This window comes from Ctenopharyngodon idella, chromosome 5 (genome assembly GCF_019924925.1).
Source record: "Ctenopharyngodon idella isolate HZGC_01 chromosome 5, HZGC01, whole genome shotgun sequence".
NCBI lineage: Eukaryota > Metazoa > Chordata > Actinopteri > Cypriniformes > Xenocyprididae > Ctenopharyngodon > Ctenopharyngodon idella.
Window position 1 is genome coordinate 44,282,275 of NC_067224.1, and position 21,756 is coordinate 44,304,030.

Sequence of the window (21,756 nt, forward strand, 5' to 3'; positions counted from 1 at the left end):
GCTGAATATATATATATATATATATATATATATATATATATATATATATATATATATATATATATGACACTAAAGACATTTATAATTTCATGGTTTCCACAGAAATATGAAGCAGCACAACTGTTTTCAACATTGATAATAATCATAAATATTTCTTGAGCAGCAAATCATCATATTAGAATGATTTCTGAAGGATCATGTGACACTGAAGACTGGAGTAATGATGCTGAAAATTCAGCTTTGATCACTGGAATAAATTATATTTTACAATATATTCACATGGAAAACAGCTATTTTAAATTGTAATAATATTTCAGATTTTTACTGTTTTTACTGTATTTTTTGATCAAATAAATGCAGCTTTGGTAAGCGATGAAGCGTTAGTGTTACTCAGTGTCACAAGAACATTTCATTTGATCTCAGATATATTCGCAGCAACACATTAAACAGCTTTCTTCTCATGAAAGAGCGTAAAAATGCTCTCAGACAGGTGTCAGTCTCGTCACCCATTTCAGAAGAAACTGATATGTCAGTGTTCAATACATCAGAGTTTGTGAAGGTGAAATGTTATTTTCTCATCTTGTCCTTGCAGAAGTTGGCAGCCGAGTGTCAGAGCGCGGGATACAGCGGCACTTTGATCCCGTACAAGTGTGATCTGTGCAACGAGGAAGAGATTCTCTCCATGTTTTCCGCAATTAAGACGTTGCATCAGGGAGTGGACGTGTGCATCAACAACGCCGGTCTGGCTCACAACGAACCGCTGCTCAGCGGAAGGACAGAAGGCTGGAGGAATATGATCGATGTAAGTTAAAAACACACATCATTACTATTGATGTCTACATAGAATAAAGCCTCAAAAGTGACTGATTTGAATCATGCAGTATTAGAATCTGCTAAATCACTTGTTTTTGGAACAAACACTTTTATCCAACATTTTTGCGTTCTCAATTTTTGTTAGCCTCTTCAACTCACTTTTTTAAACACTTCATGGAGGGTAGTTAAATGGACATCTGTGGGCTCTCAAAAACCACTTCATTTAATTGTTTACTGCAGTTCTGTTCTTACTCAAACCACAACATGAGCAACAGATGATTACAGGAGCAATCCTGCAGATCAGAAAGGGAAAACGCATGGTACTAGGTCATGGGTTCGATTCCCAGGTCATCCATGAACTAATTAAAACTACCTTAAATGCATTGCAAGTCACTTTGGATAAAAGCATCTGCCAAATGCATAGATGCGACAACTATAACGGTGAGAGTGAAGATGGTGCATCACCTGTCAGATACTGTAGGAAAGATAAGAGACATCAATTGTGTGCCATTTTTAATTTCTATAACCTCTATGTGGAAGAGTGAGTTTGCATTGATAATCTTTCTTTCATTTGAAGACGTGTCATAGTCTTTTCCTTTCTCCTTTGTCATTAACCCATTTTTCCCCTCATAAACTTGGCATTTGTCTTTTTTCCCCCAACTCTGTTTTTTAGGGGCCAAGCACAGAAGGTGTGTAGGCACCTGTTGTATCGGCTGGTGTTCTTATTATTCTTCTTCTTCCGTTTCCGCTCTGGGAGTCTATGGCTGCCCATAGAACCGTTTGCGGGAAAGTTATGAAATTTGGCACACAGATAGAGGACAGTCTGAACTGTCAACAGAGCAAATTTGGAGTCTCTAACTCAATCCCTCTAGTGCCACCAGCTGTCCAAATTTTCTCTCACGTTTATGCTAATAACTTAATTCTTTTTTCCTCTGATTCCTTGGCTCAAGTCGATTCGATTGCACCCTATGAAACCGTCATGACAAGTTTTCCGCCATTTTGAAATTTCTGAAAAAAACTAGTTTTTCGAACTCTTCCTAGGCCGTTGCTCCGATTTTCATGAAAATTGAACCAGATGATCTTCAGACCATGCCAACAAGTTATGGAATTCAAGTCGATTAGTCAAACTGTTTTCGCGCAAACGAATTTTACGTAGCGCTTGCGAAAATAGACATAAGGCTGTATCTCCGCAACACTTTATCATATTCGAACCAAACTTGGTACATGTCATCACAAGCATGACCTGAGGTCACATGTTGTGTTTCGGTGCAGCACCACCTACTGGTCCGGAGATACAAAAAAATATATATTTTTGCTTATAACTTCTGAATGGTTTGTCCAAAAATCATTAAATTCTGAGTCAACATTCTGAGTTGAATTATATCCAATTTTCCCATATCAGCCATTTTGGCTGTCAGCCATTTTGAATTTTGAACGAAAATGCTGTATTTTATGAACACATTAGCATATCACTATGAAACTCGGTATGGGTCTTCGGCAGTCTTCGGCCATGCCCTGACAGTACACAAAACGTTTCGGGGCAGCACCACCTTTTGGTCGAAAGTTATAATGAAATTTACAAAAATGCTAATAACTTTTGAATATATTAACCTATTGTAATAAAAACTACAGTTACAATATTTACAGTTGATGCATAGATGCCAAATTTGCCATAGTCGGCCGAACTTCCTGTCCGCCATTTTGTTTTTCTTTAAAAACCTACTTTTTCGAACTCCTCCTAGACTGTTGCTCCGATATTTTAACCAAAATCAAATCGTATCATCTTCAGACCATGCCGACAAAAAGTTATGGATTTCAAGTCAATTTGTCAAACCATTTTCGTATACCGCACCAACGAAGTTGAGGCATGATGCAAAACTGACACTTGAATCTGTATCTCTGCAATGCTTTGGCATATTGACATCAAACTTTGCATGAGTCATTGTCACCTCACTCTGACCATACCACATCAATTTGGTCACAGCGCCACCTATTGGTCGACAGTGATAGACATTTCAGTCACTAATGGCTGTATTTGTTTTTTCAGCCATTTTACCTTATTGTTGCAGCTGGCCTGATGCTCCATGTTGGCATGGCTTATTATGCTCTTTGTGCTTGGCCCCAATAACTGTATATTTTCTTAATTGTTTTTATGATTAATTCAAAAGGATTTAACTTGCATTGCATTTCAAGGCATTTATCAGTTCATGCATTCTCTGGGAATCGAACTCTTTGGCGTTGCTGCTAGTGCCATGCTTTACCATTTGAGCTACAGGGATGATTTTGGGGTAAAATATGACCTGGACATGATCTGGATCTTTATCATCCATCCATTCATTCACCATGTGCAGGTAAACGTACTCGCTCTGGCCATCTGCACACGTGAGGCCTACCAGTCCATGAAGGAGAGAAATGTGGATGACGGACACATCATCAACATCAACAGGTACTGCAGTCCTGCTTCACTTCACTGTATGTTTGAGCCATAGACTGTAAAAAAAGATGGATGATGCATCTAAACTTCATTCGACTGTAGAAAAATGAAGCCAAAATATCTCAGAAACGGTTGTTGCTGATTACGTCATTCAGAGCCCGATCCTGAGGTGGAGCCACGGCATCAAGGTCCCGCCCACACTCCCGCAGACTCGTTTGCAAGCACAGCTGTCAATCATGACGTTACACCCCAGTTGTATAGCATCAAATAACTAACTAAAACCAAACTTACTGGAAAAACGAACACTTGAACCTGCGTCTGTTTGATAAGAACTACCTAAAATGACAGAAAACATCTTTGGAAATAAATCATTTGAAGTGTAATTGGATTTTTTTGGAGATGGCGGGGTTTATGACCTATACTGCAGCCAGCCACCAGGGGGTGATCAAAATGCTTTGGCTTCACTTTTCAGGACATGTTTCACTTTGAGCCCTTTTACAGCAGAAATGCCTACTTTAGTCCTGATGTACACACACACACACACACACACCTGAGGCTGTTGTTCATCTTCTCTCGGCAGTATGGGAGGTCACAGGATGGTTCCCAGCGCTGACGAACACTTTTACTGTGCCACTAAATACGCTGTGACCGCTATGACAGAAGGACTGAGACAGGAGCTACGGGAGGCCAAAACACACATCCGAGCCACAGTGAGCCCATACACACACACACACACACACACACACACACACACACACACACACACACACACACACACATACATATACACACACACGTTTGTTTTTGTGAATTGTGGGGACTCTCCATAGGCGTAATGGTTTCTATACTGTACAAACTGTATTTTCCATCGCCCTACACCAACGCTACCCCTAAACCTACCCATCACAGGAAACTGTGCACATTTTTACTTTCTCAAAAAAGCTCATTCTGTATGATTTATAAGCCTTTTGAAAAATGGGAACATGGGGTAATGTCCTCATAAGTCACCCTCTCCTTCTAATACCTATGTCATACCCATGTCATTATACAAATTTGTGTCCTGATATGTCACAAAAACACACACACACATGCTAGTATGCATAACCTAGATCATGGACTCCCAAACTAAAAAGCTAATAATGAATGAAATACTAAAAATGAAAAATTACGGGGAAAAAAATAACTATTTTTAAAATGACTATTACTAAGTCGAGTCACAGTAATATTTATTAACCTATCACTTTTCCTTTTCCCCAGTCTATCTCACCTGGAATAGTGGAAACTGAATTTGCCTTCCGGCATCACAACAGTGATCCAGAGAGAGCTGCGGCTGTGTATGAAAGTATAAAGGTAAAGAGACGGCGTGTGTGTGACGTGTCTCTTCATACGTGTCCAGCTGTGTAACCGCATCATGTTTGTCTTCTACAGTGTCTGAAAGCAGAAGACATCGCCAGTGCCGTCACATACGTCCTGAGCGCGCCTGCTCATGTTCAAGTGAGTCCACAATAAATATATACACTACCAACATAAAGTATCTCCTGCTCACCAAGACTGCATTTATTTGATCTAAAATACAGTAAAAATGTGAAATATTATTATAATGTAAAATAGCTGTTTTCTGTGTGAATATACAATCATTTTAAAATTAATAATTTCTTTAATAGCAGATGCAAATAGTTAAAACTGTGCCATGAATTTTTTTTATTTTTTTAGTGCATAAATCTTACATAGTTCATTTATGTATGACTGACAAATATGCATCACATTAAGATTATTAATTTGTCTGTGTAATTAACTGTGTAATTCAGTTTTATATGCAATTCAAATACATAAATCCTATTTTTTGATCCTGTATGATCATTGACTGGAGTCATCAAGACTGTTCTGATCTTCAGACAGACAAATCAAATCAGAGCACTATCACACTCATCACCTGCTGATCGATATTCTCTCAGGCATCTGCAAAGGTATTACATTTGTCAAATTGAATAAACGCTTTACTCTCTATTCCTCTCTCTCTCTCTCTCTCTCTCAGATCGGCGACGTGCAGATGCGGCCGGTAGAGCAAGTGTCGTAGGAGCGGATCGGGAACGGAGTGGGAGAGCGGAGTCAACACAAACGGTGACTGGCGACACCTGCTGGACAAAACATGTATAACACCTCGTTTTAAAGAACTGATTGAAGGGAATTGGTTTGGGTTTGCAGATCGGATCGGATCTGAGAACGCGGCGATCTGACGCGACGCTCGGGCGGTCAGGAGCGAGCCGAAGAGCGCCATTACCTCCGTTTAAATTTACAGATGTACACGGTCTGCTGCTGTCTCAAATATAAGGGGAAACTTTCAGCCTTCTATAAAACACAAAACTGGAACAAAAGAACGAAGATGTGTTTTGGTTTGAAACGGTCGCCTATACAGAGACGCTATGCCATGAATTGCACATCATTTTGGTCTTTTATTTTTATTTTTTAGGTCATATTGCATATCTGTTTTGAGAATGTGACGATATGAAACACTGTCGCTCGGTGCCGGTTGAGGTGATGTTAATTACTGTATTAATTTGAAGTATTCTAACTTGAATTGTATGTAGATGTGGTTCTTATACCGTATTTACCGTGGTTTGGATCCCGCTACTGTACCGTGCGTTCCTTTTGAAGCGGCGAGGCTCGAGTCTTCACTGGCCGTACTTATATGAAATGAAATCAAGCGCATGATTTTTATAAGGGAGAAACCTGTTTGACTGAAGTCACACTCCAAATCAGGAACCTGATAAATGTTGGTTTTTACATTGAACTTTAAATGAATGAAAGGTCTGACACTGGCTTCTTTCATAGGGAAAACTAGTATGTAAACACTGTAGTGAGTACTTGAAATGAAATAATACTTGATATAATCTATTCCTACTGATGATCATTATTATTGGTTATGGATAAATTCTTTTCCTTTTCACAGTATGTCACCTCTACATCTCAAAACAACCCAAAACTTGATCTTTTATGTTGTTTGTATTTGGGAAACTATAACCTTCATTTAACTATTCGAAGCTTAAATTAAATATGAAATAAATAAAATTCAATATTTGAATTTTACGAAACCTGTCCAGTTCACGTTCGCCTGAAAATTCTTTGACATTATTTTTTTTTGACAATTTCACTCCCAGTTCTCATTACCATAACCCCAAAAAGTATTTATAAATCATGGTAGTAAGTTTCCTATAAATGTAATACGGTAATATAATCACTTAATGTGCACAATTGCAATTAAAATAATGTCAAAAGGAAAAATCTTTATGCTCCAAAAAGAGGCTTAATTTTTTATTTTCTTTTTGTTTTAGGGTGAAATGTAACCTGGACATGTTTCCGTGATATTCGCCCACTTAAATCTTTAAAGCAGGTGGGAACAAAGAACAAAGTCTTAATCTGAAGGTATTCTGAAATGTCCCTCTGTTATGATGTACAAATCCATATGAACTCTTGCCAATGTTAACGGTATTTGGTTTGTATATTTTTAGCATGAATTAATTATGAATTCGCATGAATGTCAGCTTTTAACACTTATAAAAACTGAAGATGTACAAAATAAGGAACTTTTACTGTAAAGGAGAGCAAAAGGGCCAGTCTTTGAACATATTGCGGGTGAAGTTCACTGCATGGACCCTGAGGGAGTGTTTTATCATCAATCATCACGCCCATAAAGGTTACAAAACACCTGCTATTGAGAATAAAAACATAATGGGCACAAGAAATGACTCTTACATTCTTTTTCTTGTCTTTGTCATTAAAACAGAAGAGGTTCGAGATTTTTAATTTTATTGATGTCAACATGAAATTTCATTACAATGTTTTTTTAATGCACATGCAGTAAATCATAAAAGTCCTTGTTTTTTCCAGAGGGATCTTGGAAAGTTCAGGAAGCTCAGACAAACTGTAGATATTAACTCTGTATATATTAACTCTTTCCCCACCAGACAAACTGTAGATATTAACTCTTTCCCCGCCAGACAAACTGTAGATATTAACTCTGTAGATATTAACTCTGTAGATATTAACTTTTTCCCCACCAGACAAACTATAGATATTAACTCTGTAGATATTAACTCTTTCCCCACCAGACAAACTATAGATATTAACTCTGTAGATATTAACTCTTTCCCTGCCAGACAAACTATAGATATTAACTCTGTAGATATTAACTCTTTCCCCGTCAGATAAACTGTAGATATTAACTCTGTAGATATTAACTCTTTCCCCGTCAGACAAACTGTAGATATTAACTCTGTAGATATTAACTCTTTCCCCGTCAGACAAACTGTAGATATTAACTCTGTAGATATTAACTTTTTCCCTGCCAGACAAACTATAGATATTAACTCTGTAGATATTAACTCTTTCCCCATCAGATAAACTGTAGATATTAACTCTGTAGATATTAACTCTGTAGATATTAACTCTTTCCCCGTCAGATAAACTGTAGATATTAACTCTGTAGATATTAACTCTTTCCCTACCAGACAAACTGTAGATGTTAACTCTTTCCCCTCCAGAAAAACTGTAGATATTAACTCTTTCCCCTCCAGACAAACTGTAGATGTTAACTCTTTCCCCTCCAGACAAACTGTAGATATTAACTCTTTCCCCACCAGATAAACTGTAGTAGATATTAACGCTTCCTCGCCAGACAAACTGTAGATATTAACTCTTTCCCTATCAGCTTTTTTTTTTTTTTTTTTTTTTTTTAAAGTTGCCAGCCAGCATCAACATTTTTCATCATTTTCACAAAACTTTCATGGCCTCCAGAATATTTTGTTGTATGTAATATCTGAGCATACAATATATCAAAAGGATATTATTCTAGCTTCATGCATTCTTTTTTTTTATCAACAACTTTCAGAAAATGTGCAATAGTGCCCCCTACCGTATAACAGTGAAAACATGGATTGCCAGAAAATTCCATCAATGTGGGGGAAAGAGTTAAAGTCTTAAACCCAAAATAGGTTGTTTCTGTCATTGTTGAGATGAATATACTTGTTGAAACTAACATTTGGGCCAATATTTCAGACAGATCTTCACTGATCTAGTATATAATCCTGAGGCACATTCACTGGATTTGATCAGTCTGGTTGTAGTCCAGTGATCCATTGTCAGGTTCAATAGCAGTTCATAAATTAGTCTGGATTGGTGGTTTATCAGAGCTGATGATGGCGATGTTGGGTATCACCTCCATAATGGCTCCTTTCTGCTGGTAATACGGGATCTTGGAGTCCTCATCCAGAGAAAATGGTGTGATGGACTTTTTTAATTTCTGAAACAAAAGATAATAAGAGAAGCACAAATCTGTATCTTCACCAATGAGTTCTGAAGGATCATGAGACACTGAAGACTGGAGTAATGATGCTGAAAATTCAGCTTTGAATCACAGGAATAAATTACATTTTACAATATATTTACATAGAAAACAGCTATTTTAAATGATAATAATATTTAACATTTTTTACTGTATGTTTTGATCAAATAAATGCAGTCTTGGTGAGCAGAAGAGACTTCAAATGCTTCAAAAACATTAAAAAAAAATCTTGCCGACCCAGAACTTTTTAATGGTGGTGTAAATAAATGTTTCCAGCCAATAACCCATGATATTTCCCTTTCAAAGCATAAATGGAGAGGCCGTTCAGTACCTGAACAAAGGATCCGGGCAGAACCCAGAGCGTGTGCACAGCTGCTAGAGGAATCCAGATGATGGACGCCAAAGCGATGAGCCAGCCGACAGCCTGAGCCCACGGTGGATAGATGTAATTCTCATAACGAGCTGGTTTAAACTGAATCACTGAGAACACCAGGATAACCTGGAGACACAAAAACACCTTTCAATTCCAACACCAGTCCATTATGGGATTTCAAACCTACCATTGTGTCAGTAACGGTGTATCGCACTCACAGTTATCAAAACAGGACAAATGACCCACCAGCAGATCCTGAAGAAAATGTTGGGTCTTTTTCCCGTCATCTCTATTAAATTACTGGACAGACGGTTTACACCTATTAAAACAGAGCTCAGGTTTACCATTTTGTTTAATGCTTGTTTTATTTACAGCTTCGAAAAATATTTTTTTTGATATTGTGGAAAAAGAATGGCACAGCGTGTGGAGAAACAGACTCATATCTCTCAGATGTTTCTCTCTCACCATAGATCCAACAAACACCAACCACCTCAAAAAATGCCAGGAACATGATGGACACGATAGCAGTGTAATGATCCATCAGCTGGAACACATAGATCCCCACCTGAATCAAAAGATAAGCATTATCAGGTTCATTAACTTTATCAGACATACTGTACATCTGAACTTTTTCATAATGTAGCCCTGCTTTACAGCCATAATTGCATCTGTACTCTTTTTCTATTAATATAAATGAAAGAGAATCATAATTAATACATTAATAAAGCTCTTTTCAAAACATAATTGTGGTTAAAAATGCATGAAAAATAAGCAGCGCAATAATACAGTACTGGCCAAAAGTGATGTCCGGCCTAGGAAAACTGACATCTTCACCCTTTATTTAAATATTATCAAAGATTTTGTAAGCATATGTAACGTAGTTGTGCTTGGCGTCAATTTGTTTTATTTGTGATAACGCAATGCAACATGCAAAAAAAATTAATAATTAACATATTAATAACTGATTATGTTGTAGTCAGTGTATGCTTTTTCCTGTCAGCATTTTGTTCTTCTATGCATTTTGCCTTTTTTGCCAAATAATTTTGTCAGATAAATACCTTCACATAGTTTTTTTTTCTTCCCTCATATTTGAAATATTTAAGCAAATATTTATAGAGTCATTAAATTAAACAAATATCACTTTTGGCCACTGAAGTAAATGTAAACACTTAATATCATTGCATTAGAAAACAAAATCTCAATCTCATTTATTTTAAAGAAATATAGCAATTAAGCCTAATGACATAATTAAGAAAAATGAACTTTAGGGAAGAGAAAATATCCTGCAGCATTTGACTAATATTTTGTATGTAATGCAATGACATTGACCCAGCTAATAGGAAACGTTCTCAGAACTTTGGCTAACGTTCTGACAAGGTTCTCTCAAAGTTATAAACAAATGTTCTTGCAGTAACTGTAATAGAAAGTTTGTTCACAGTTATCTGGGCTTTAATAATGTTCTCAAAACTAGCACAAAAACACTTTATACATCATTCATGGAGTGTTTTTTCTGAAATGTATTAAGCTGGATGTTCCTCTAAGGTTTTTAAATGTTACTTCTTGTTTCAGAACATTCAGAGAACATTCAAAAGTAACATTCCCATAATGTTTGAAGAATTATAAAATGGAACGCTTCCTTAACATTCGCATAACCAAGAAAAAATGTTTTTAGAACATTTAACAAACTGAATGTTCTGAAAACATTCTGAAATAATGTTTTCAAAACTTAATGGGAACATTAGCAAAACATTCTTAGAACATATTTTTGCTATGTGGGCAGACATTTCGACACTGAAGTCACAATGTCATTTTTTCATGTATTTTCATGTATTAATCGCTATTTTATTGCCAGTGTGTGAACAGCTTGTAATGAAACTTAAAAACACAAGGCCTTCCCCGACTTCATAAGAAAGCCTGTAGACTGATTTTTATGTAAAGGACTCGGGATGTTTTTGCCAGGAAAATCAAAGGATGTGTCATTTGCACGCTCTCCCGAGAGCCTCTCTTCTGTTCAATGACACATGAAACGAATGCTTATACAATGTTCAGGATAAAATGCTGAAAGAGTCGTTCTGTACAGTAATACCAATGTGTCAGAACAGGGATTCATTCAAACTATAGTCTCACACAGCCAGATCTATATAATCTATAGTCTCAAATATACTTTATAATCAAACGATCATAACAGTGTAATTTTAATGACCTCATCTGTCGACGGTGAATCTCAGAGCTGGTTCATCACTATGATCAGATGCTTTCTGAACTGATGTTTTCTCATTTTTGTTGTGTTTATTTTGTTATTGAGAGGAAAGTGCAGCATGTATTCACATATTCATCTAAACGTCCTTCTCAGCAGCGATAAGCAATAATAACGGCCACCATTGTCGCTAATAACAAGGGTTTCTGAATTCTACATATAGCCTCTTTAATGTTACAATAAAAGCTAAAAATATAATAAAAGTGATCATGTAACCTGCATGACATTAGGGATGCCCAGAAGGAACGCCGCACAGCAGACTACGAGCACAAAAAACTCCTTGCATTTGAGGTGCTTCAGTATGGGTTTACTGTAACTGTCCAGCAGACTGGTCACCATCACCTCCACCATGGCAAACTACAGAACAACAACAGAAGGTAAATTTTAACAGTGTGTTAGCTGCGATTTCTGTGAAATGATTCAAACAGCATCACTCCAGCAAACATTCGTGCATGTGTTGCTTAATGTTTTATCATGACAGTGAATGAACAGCTCGCATTTTATGAATTATACATCACAGACTTAACAGTTTTAGCTTTAATCTGTCTTCAGTCATGATATAATCCTCATAAAGAGATGTCCAGGTTCATCTCACTCCAAAATATATACATTTAAATAATATTTTGCATAAAAAAGAAGCCTGATAGGATTTTTCTTCTTCTTCTTTTGAAATAAGTTCTTGAAATGTTTTGTGAGATTATTTTAATTATTTCATAAGCAATGTTTAATTAAAGAAAATGAAAGCAGATAATGTGAACTCATCTCTTGTTATGTATTTACACCTTGACTTTACTTTTTACAATAACAATTCATTATAGAAACTGACTTTAACATCATATATTAGCCTAATATAACGCAGGACTGCACAGTGTTGTGTTGGCCACATTAACTAAGTATGGGTTGGTTCAAATGAAGGGCGAGTGTTGTCATTATACCTGACTGTCGAGTCCGAGGCAGAGTAACATGAAAAAGAAGAGAAAGGCCCACAGAGGAGCAACGGGCATCGTCACAAAGGCTTGTGGGTAAACCACGAACACCAGACCTGGACCTGCATAGAAAATAATCATGAGACACACCATGCAAACATTATGAAAAACAACAAAGTAAAGTAATCAACACTGAAATAACCCACCGTCCACTGCAATTTCACTGACTGGCACATTCTGAAGGTGCGACATGTAGCCAAATGCAGAAAAAATGACAAATCCAGCGAAAATACTAGTCAAGGAATTTGTGATGGAAATGGCCAGAGTGTCTCTACAGTGATGGGAATAAAAAAGTTAGTGAAAATCTTCATAAGTATTTTATTTCTATCTGCACATTGAGCTCTGATGGCATATCACTAAATACATGGCAGTATAAATTCATTAGAGCAATAAATTCATTATCACAGTGATCTTTGCTCTAGAGAGATATACACAAATACAACTAGATTTGCTATGTTTTATATAACTTCTCATGCAGGAAAGTAGATTAGAGATGGTATGTTGTATGCAACAAGATTTATTTTTAAGTCTACACAGTATTTAAACTATAGATGATAACTAAGCTTACTTGAGGACGTTGTTGTTGTAGTTGTTGTAGCTGGCCATCGCCATCAGCGAGCCGAAGCCGATCCCAATGGAGTTAAAGATTTGAGATGCTGCATTAATCCATACCTAAACACACACACACACATTCCACAGTGTTAATATGAAACGCAGAGAAACAAACATCATGTATAACTGAATGGCAATAAACACATCAGCATTTTATCAAGGACTGCACACACAAACTCCTGAACCTACAGCAGCTTTCACTTCTTAATCAATTCTTTACCATCATTACTTTTTCATTAGGGCTGCCAAACTTAACACATTAAAAGAACTATTTAACTTTTTGTTGTTGTTATTGTTGTTAAAAATGAAAGAAAGTTAAATAATGAGTCAATACATTATCAATGTACACCTTCTTCCAATGTTCTTCTAATTAATGTACACCTTGTTTTTGTTTTGATATGGTAAGCCTATATACCAACCTGACGGATGGTTTTTGGGGGAAGTTGCATGCATACATCACTCGCCAGTATGGAAGCTTGTTTCCGCCACGGATTAAAAAATAATTGCGACTTTTTATCTCACAATTCAAACTTTTTTTCTCACAATTGCGACTATCTCACAATTCTGACTTTTTTCTCAGAATTGCGAGATATAAACTCACAATTGCGAGTTATAAGTTATATATATATATTCTTTTTCTCAGAATTGAAAGTTTATATCTCACAATTCTGACTTTATAACTCGCAATTACGAGTTTATGTCACGCAATTCTGAGAAAAAAGTCCGATATGTAAAAAAAATTAATTGCGAGAAAAAAGGCGGGAAAAAAGCTTCCGTGCATGACTCGTCATATCTTTTTTTCCCTATAAATGTAATCTATTCCTGTGATGGCTTTTTTTATTATTAATGCTCAATAACATATGAACGTTGTCAAGGGATTACATGCACATATATAATAAAACAAACTAAGAAAAAAAAAACAAGGATTATACAAAAACAATGAAAAACAAAAGATGACGTGACAAGAATGTGACTCGTCATATCCGTGAATATAAAGGGTAAGCACGTGACTTTCCCGCCGAAACAAGCCCCTCAGCCGGGCTGAGTGGCAAAAGAGCTGCTGCATGACGGATGTAATAGGGCAAACTGCGAAAACACGAGTAAAACACAAGTAAAGCAAACGATTAAACTAAAGGTTGGACTCGATACTGTTCCTGTTACAACTTACCAAAGGTCCAGTAATCCATGGATATTGACACGCAGCTAGGAATCGTGCTTCCTACATTTATATGTGCCTGATTTCGACGCAAATTTGACTTTGAACGCTTTATAAATACAATATAGATAGGTCTAAATCCGGGTAATCACTTATATTAATGTTATGTATATCATCAAGTCCTAAAACTTATATAGTTTTTGTCAGTGTTTATTTAAAAACACCCATATTTAGAATATAAGATGGTAAATATTTAATTGATGAGTTGTCAATACAATATATAACAATCCAATAAATAGGGTATGATTTTATCGCAAAACGATAACTGCAAATCCATGTTTCTTTGCCTGGAGTCCAGTTGTTTCTGTGAATTGCAGCGATCCATTTGCTTCTCTTTTCTGTAGCTTTCGACAGTCTGTAAAAATATACCTCAGATTTCTTGTTAAATCTGTTTGTACAGTCAATAGCAAAGTCCTTTCCCGTTTTGAATGTGTTTTTCGCGGCATTCACGGTGAAAACCAATGAGACTTTTGACACTCAGTGGGCGTAACCGCAGTCACAACGGCCGATGGCGACGTCACGTGCACACCCTCTATTCAGAGCCGTTGAAAAACATATTTAACGGCTCTGCCTCTATTGAAAAGTTGCTCCGGCTACTGACGCGTGTCTGGTGTGTGAGCGGCAGAGGTTAGTTGTAACAACAAGCGAGAAAGATTGTTTATTACCCACCTCCACATTAAGGAGCTTGTCCCACTCGGGTATGATGAAGAATCGGATGCCGTCTATGGCTCCCGGAAGCTGCACATTATTGATCAGCAGAGCCAGAAGAATCAAGTATGGAAACAGAGCGGTGAAGTACACAACCTGTGACGCACAGACAAAGATGAACTTGTATATGGAAAATCTGAAAGAATTTAAAAGGATGATAATTAAGGATAGGGTAGGACAGTGATGAAGGTGTGTTTAATTGTCATTAAAATAATGAAATGCAAAAATAGTAATGCAGTACGTGACAAAGATTGATGTATTTTCAGTCTGTTCATGTCTTGCTGAACTTGCAGTAATACACATGGTATTAGCATGGTTTTTAGGAGATAGTAACATGTTGTTTGAAACGCCTTGAAATAATAACGGGGTTGCAAAATTCTGGGAATTTTCAAAGCTGGAAACTTTCCATGGGAATTAACGGGAATATATGGGAATTAACAGGAATTAATGGTATTAAACAGGGAATTTGTAAAATTGCAGGTTAGCCTGTAACAGGGTACTTAAATGTAGTTGAAAAAAACATCTTGCAGCATAATTTTGGTCAATTTTCAGTTGACTTTTACCCTGCACATTCCTCAATCACATTCACACTGCACACTATTTACTGCAGGGCTGTTGAGGCCACACCTCCTGCATGCACTGTGCGTTCCCCCAGTCCATAACATGCACATTTGATCAAAAATACAGAAAAAACAGTAGTATTGTGAAATATAACTACAATTTAAAATAATGGTTTTCTATTTTAATATACATTAAAATATAATTTATTTCTGTGATGCAAAGCTGAATTTTCAGCATCATTACTCCAGTCTTCAGTGTCACATGATCCTTCAGAAATCATTCTGATATGATGATTTGATACTCAGTTATCAATGTTGGAAAGAGTTGTGCTGCTTAATAACCTGTGATACTTTTTTCAGGATTTTTGATGAATAAAAATTTAAAGAACAGCATTTATTTCAAATAGAAATCTATTGTAACAATATACACTACCGTTCAAAAGTTTGGGGTCAGTCATTTTTTTTTCTTTCTTTTTTTGAAATAAATAAATTTTATTCAGCAAGGATGTGTGAAATTGATAAAGTTATATTAAAGTGATATTGTTAAAAAAGATTTCTATTTTGAATAAATTATGTACTTTTTAACTTTTTATTCATCAATGAATCCTGAAAAAAGTATCACAGGTTCCAAAAAAATATTAAGCAGCACAACTGTTTCCAACATTGATAATAACGGTGTATCAAATCAGCATATTAGATGATTTCTGAAGGATCATGTGACGCTGAAATAAATAACACGTAACAATTGCTGCAATAAAAATATATTTATTTTACATATTTACTAAATTAGAATTAATAGAATGTGAAAAATAAATAACTGTTATTTAATGTTATGACCAAACAAAATGTTTATTTTATGTTTTTATATGATACATTTTATATAAATATTATAAATTTATATAAATTTCCCAAAATTTCCAATTAATTTCCATAAATTCCCATAAATTCCTGTTAAGTTTCCAAATTGGAATATTTCCAAAATTCCCCAGGATAAGTTCCCGTGGAAAGTTTCCAGAAATTTACCGGAAACTTTCTGCCCCTTTGCAACCCTAGAAATAACACATAAATGGGTGAATCTCATAAAAACAAAAAATTAAATATTATAAATATTAAAAAAAGAGAAATTATGTTTTGCATAATTTTTTTTTTTTTGTGTGTGTTAAACTTGAATATGTGAACTCCCCCATAGAGGGCGTAACTCAAACAAAGCTTTCAGTTCAACACTTACTTCAGCAAAAAGAAAAAAAAACAAAAAAAAAAAACAATAAAGTTAGATTAAATACATAAAGTATATTTGTGTTATTTAACAAAGATATTGCAGGTTTGCATAATATTCTAAGTTTGCATTTCACTTTTTTTATTCATTTTGAGGAATTCTTATCTTTTTTGTGCGAGACGAGTAAATACACGTTCACATTTAGTCTAGAACTACAATAACATTATGTTCACACGCAGCGCACACAACGCCTCGGCACTTACTCCTGATTCCTCTCAACATGAGTACAAGAGAGGTGTCAGTCGATAGAAGAGAAAACAAAGTAACTTGGGTTAATTTGGTGGAAAAGTAACTCAGATATTTTGTTGTAAATTTAAAAGTAATCCATTACTAGTTACTTGAAAAAAAAGTAATCTGATTACATAACTCGCGTTACTTGTAATGCGTTACAATGCACCGCATTCAGACTCTGTACAGCATGATGATGACTGTTGTGTTGTTCTCCATCTGTTTATTTCTTACCTTCCCAGTGGATTTGACCCCTTTGAAGATGCAGAGGTAGACGAGGATCCAGGCCAGCATCAGCAGGAGGAAGAGCTCCCATCTCAAGGTGCCCGTCTCCTCCACTCCACTGGTCCTCTCCAGCACCTTAAAACTAACAGAGCCCCACACTCACACTGCAGTCAACACCATAACACTTCACTAACAAATCAAGCAAGGCCGTAACCATGTCTTGAAACATTTTTGTTGTATTAAATGTGTGCATATTGTAAAATATGCACACCTTCACTCTTAATCATATGCTTAATATGCCGCATCATTACATTCAGTTATGAATTACGTGAATCATAAATAATAGCCTGTATTTGCATTTCAAAACTGTGAAATTTGACAAAACGTCCCTTATGAAAAAGAAGCACACTTCTGTATACTTTTAAAAAGTACTTAGTATGGAAATAATATACTTTTAAAGAACATGCTTAAGTGCAAACTGAATGTAATGTTTTTTGACACTTATTTTTATGTATTATAGTTTTAATTTAATATTTAATGCAATTAGTTGAAGTTTTGACCCACAGGATTTATATGTAATTTCATGAATATTTCTATTTTCTTTGAAACTGCAGAATGTACTGACAAGCATTTATGGTAAACTAAAATATACTTTTGTCATTTCTATGACATGTTTTTAAATAAGTATTTAGATATATCTTATATATTTACAATTAAATATCTTAGTGTCACATTTGTAATGTTGATGTTAAAATTTAGGACATTTATATTAATATATTAACTTTTTTAAAATATAAATTTTAAATGTAATTTTGAATAACACACCACAGTTAAAATTATAATCAAGTACTTCACATGTGCTTCAGTATGTTAGTGAACACAAGTATGCTTTTTTAAAGCACAACAAAAGATTATTAAAACATAATGTTTTAAAATATATACTTTAAAGTAAAACTTTTAATTTGACATCATTATTACAAAGTGCACTTCTTAAAAAAAGTGTGTTAAGAAAGTGACTCTCTTCAAGTACACTTAAGTCGTGGCCATTTATTTCATTAATATTATATTATCTGCAACTGCAAGTATAGTTTTTTTTCTTAATTATAAGATTTGAAGTACACTACAAGTGCACATTCATTACAGTTAAGCACACTTTTTCACAAGGGGTTAAGTAGTTTACATCACTGGATATTATTGTTGGTCATCTATAGTAAAACATTTGTTAAAATGAAATGTTTAGCTACTTCCAGTAGGCTATATCATCTTACCTCACACTCTTTCACCTTTAAAACTCAAGTGTCACTATTGAATTCATGCACGGCTTCTGTGAACAGTAAAGCCCCGCCTTCTTTGATTTGATTGGTCACCTCAATCATTTTGACATTGACGAGCGCAGTTAGACCGCTGAGGCTGACCAGTCTAAAAATCTAACTTTAATAAACTGTTTGTCATCCTAACGACAAACAAGAACGGTGCATAATGTAGTGCAGAAGAGCAGCATCAAACAATTTGTTTTTTCAACACAATGTTTTTTTCTCGTGTCCTGTTTATTACCGTGAAGCTGCTTTGAAACAATCCATATTAAGCGCTATAGAAATAAAGGTGACTTGACTTTTGTCTATAGTGGTTACGGCCCTGGAATCAGTAACTTCACAAGAAGAGGGTATGAACACACTTGAAGAACTGCTGGCTGGCGGTGGAGGTCGAGGAGCTGTTGGTCACACGGTCGGTGCAGTTGGCCGTGTTCCATGTGTTGTTGCAGTTTTCCCAGAGCAGCTCGCTTCGAAATGAGCTGAACATGTAGTACAGCGCCCATGTGATAATTATATTATAGTATGTGCACATGATGAAAGAGATGGCCACTGTTGCCGTGCCAACACCTGGATAGATTGATTGCAGGTTACTAACCTTTAGTCAGTACTGAACCATATATTCTCATATCATCTTATCATTATCAGTGACAATTATGTCTATATGAATCAGCATTAACATTGCAATTAATCTCACAGATGTCATGTCATGATTATGCATGCATTAATGCATTAATGCACTTAAACCTTTCAGCAGAGGACAGGCTTTGGTCAGGGCCAGGACGGGCCCCCTCCTCAGGTACTGGCCCAGCGTCAGCTCCATGTGCAGCAGCGGGATCCCCAGAACCACCAGCATGAGCAGGTACGGCACCAGGAACGCTCCTGAGGACGTTAATAACCACAACAACAGTTCACTGAAAGATGCACAGATGACCACATCCAGTTCAGGTCTACTATATCATAACAGAAGCCTGTCAAACAAAATCAGATGGTGATATAGAAAAACTTCTAAAATATAAGCTCTCGGTCAGCTTTTACTTTCAGTTTCTGTCGTGAATAATTGACTGGCGTTTGAGACTTTTTCACTGGCATAACTGTCACACAAAGTTTGCACATTGCTTGTGTGATATCCACTGGCTCGCCTTCATGGCCTTCACGCATTTTCCAAAAGTGGGGGTGCTGGCTAACAGGTTAAAATGGAAATATTTTAAATATTGCGACATGGCATATTTCTTTAGCAAGAATTGCTCTCAAAATGATGGACAATGATTCACATTTTGTGTGCGTTCTTTCTTGCGATAATAAAATTAAGTAAATTATGAAATAAATGAGTAAATAAACAAGTAACAAGCAAACTTAACCTCATTTGCAGGTACAAGAAGACTCCTGATTTTATATATATATATATATATATATATATATAGTCAAACCAAAATTTATTCAGACACCTTGAACATTTAATTAATTAATATTAATAATTATGTCAGATAACACTTAAGCAAAACATGGTCAGGTCAAAGTGTCTGAATAATTTTTGGTTCAAAATTTTTTATCAATTTTACTGGTAGTCCACTGTATGAAAAATTTTTGGGTATAATATGTCACAGTTCACTTTATTTTGCTATCCTCACTTACATAAATGAACTATAGTGTCCTGTACCCACTAGTAAAAAAAATACCAAAAATATCAAAAATGTCTGAATAATTTTTGGTTTGACTGTATGTATGTATATATATATATATATATATATATATATTTAGGTAACACTTTACAATAAGGTTCATTAGTTAACATTAGTTAACTACATTAGTTAACATGAACTAATAATGAACTGCACTTATACAGCATTTATTAATCTTTGTTAATGTTAATTTCAAAATTTAATACATGATTACAATCTTGTTAACATTAGTTAATGCACTGTGAACTAACATGAACAAACAATGAACAACTATTTTCATTAACTAACATTAACGAAGATTAGTAAATGCAGTAACAAATGTATTGATATTAACTAATGTTTAACTAATGAAACTTTTTGTAAAGTGTTACCTATATATATATACATTTCTAGATCACATCTCTTGTTCAATGCTCCCTTGTTTTGCACATGTCGGATAACAGTTACACATAAACATTATAGCAATATAAACGTGTGATCTGAGAGGGATTGCAGTGTCATGGTTGATCTTACACACCATTACAGTTACAGAAAATTTCATCTGTCATTCTCTCTTTCTTACATGTGGATGACTGTGTGGTCATTTTAACTTTTACAGTCTGAAAGGTAAAGGTGAAACTGTTAAATAACAACAGAAGATAACAAACTCTGCTGTCATATAAGCATGTGCATGGCTTCATAATGCCAGTTCTTCCAGACCAAAGGGCCAAATAAAATGATGTACTGATAAATATCTTCATAAAATACCCTGGTAGATTTCCAAAGAGATATGAGGGGGAAAACATCTTCTGACCGGTTTCGTAGCCTGGACAAGTTATACTGGTCAGTTGGTTGGTACTGAGGAGCATTAGTTAAGTGAGGTGTCTTACCTCCACCGCTCCTGTAGCACAGGTACGGGAACCTCCAGATGTTCCCCAGTCCCACAGCGCACCCGATCCCAGCCAGGGTGAACTCAATCTGCCTGCTCCATGTGGGTCTGCCAGCCTCCTCTTCCACCGCCATGCTTCTTCACAGGGATACGGTGGTGTGAAAGCAAACTGAGATTACGAGACACAGTCAGTGGTGTTGGTGGTGTAATGATTGTTGAGGAGCTGTAATGATTAGCTGGGAGGTGTGGGACAGGGACGAACTAGTGAGTGGGAATCGATGTCTGACTGAATAGGTGTTTTTCGGGTGTCATAATCTAAATTTTTATGACCATCCAATGATTTAACATCAAATCAGAGTCCTATATTAACAACAATCTTAAGATTTTTTTGTAAATAATTTCTCAAAAAAAAAAAAAAGTACCTTAGGATATTCCCAAAATAATTTACTAATGTTTTCAGGGGCATTTCTATAAAAACTGAGAAGTCTCACACATTCATATAAAATACCTCACTTGCACCTTGCAAAATAAGGTGGATTTTAGGGCATAGCTACTTAAGGAGAACCATATACTGTAAATGTAGCACCATCTTGAGGCCAGAGTTTGGCACTTAACCTCTAAATGGTATTTGTATTTTAGTGCATGTTTGCTCATGTGAGTCAATTAAACTGTCTTTGTTCATGGTGTAAGGAGTGTCATCGGCTCATCTCCACTGGCCTGTGGTCTGATCCATTAGACCGACCCAGTAGAATGGCATGATTGTTCAGAAATTGTTCAGAAATGGGGAAAGACTTCACTTGCTGAAATTTCTTGTCTCCTCCTGATGCTGTTGTGGTCGTGAGTTATTAAACATTTAATGCATGTTAA

General features: G+C 35.8%; 2 protein-coding genes across 4 annotated transcripts in view; one reads left to right on the plus strand and one right to left on the minus strand.

Annotated features, from left to right (window-relative positions):
- Positions 1 to 9,008, plus strand: part of dhrs11a (dehydrogenase/reductase 11a) — a 28,215-nt gene extending 19,207 nt beyond the window's left edge. The window contains exons 2-8 of one of the 2 annotated variants that reach the window (XM_051894718.1): positions 593 to 802; positions 3,165 to 3,259; positions 3,828 to 3,957; positions 4,505 to 4,597; positions 4,676 to 4,741; positions 5,283 to 5,368; positions 8,895 to 9,008. In XM_051894718.1, coding sequence (XP_051750678.1) covers positions 593 to 802; positions 3,165 to 3,259; positions 3,828 to 3,957; positions 4,505 to 4,597; positions 4,676 to 4,741; positions 5,283 to 5,324 — 636 coding nt within the window. In that variant the 3' untranslated portion in view covers positions 5,325 to 5,368; positions 8,895 to 9,008. Of the gene's footprint in view, positions 1 to 592; positions 803 to 3,164; positions 3,260 to 3,827; positions 3,958 to 4,504; positions 4,598 to 4,675; positions 4,742 to 5,282; positions 5,369 to 5,452; positions 6,994 to 8,894 lie in introns of those variants that run through there. The other variant, XM_051894716.1, reaches the window with a different exon arrangement.
- si:ch211-283g2.1 (sodium- and chloride-dependent GABA transporter ine) lies at positions 7,038 to 21,069 on the minus strand. Of its 2 annotated transcripts, XM_051894629.1 has the most exons (13): positions 20,891 to 21,069; positions 19,087 to 19,221; positions 18,705 to 18,909; positions 17,039 to 17,171; positions 14,702 to 14,836; positions 12,773 to 12,876; positions 12,351 to 12,475; positions 12,154 to 12,266; positions 11,435 to 11,575; positions 9,427 to 9,526; positions 9,180 to 9,280; positions 8,920 to 9,087; positions 7,038 to 8,546 (listed from the first exon to the last, which is right to left on the minus strand). In XM_051894629.1, exons 1-13 carry the CDS (start codon positions 21,021 to 21,023, stop codon positions 8,403 to 8,405), a joined length of 1,737 nt encoding a protein of 578 aa, XP_051750589.1. In that variant the 5' UTR covers positions 21,024 to 21,069; the 3' UTR covers positions 7,038 to 8,402. The 2 variants fall into 2 exon arrangements, with proteins under 2 accessions (XP_051750589.1, XP_051750590.1); XM_051894630.1 differs by lacking the exons at positions 18,705 to 18,909; positions 19,087 to 19,221; positions 20,891 to 21,069 and adding an exon at positions 18,584 to 18,624.
- Positions 21,070 to 21,756: the final 687 nt, after the last annotated feature.

Coding starts and splice junctions, on each gene's coding strand:
- si:ch211-283g2.1 (XM_051894629.1), bottom strand. CDS start 21,023: ATGGCGGTGGAAGAGGAGGCTGGCAGACCCACATGGAGCAGGCAGATT. Junction 14,837..17,038: donor GGGTCAAATCCACTGGGAAG/GTAAGAAATAAA, acceptor TGTGCGTCACAG/GTTGTGTACTTCACCGCTCT. Junction 12,877..14,701: donor ACAAGCTCCTTAATGTGGAG/GTGGGTAATAAA, acceptor GTGTGTGTTTAG/GTATGGATTAATGCAGCATC.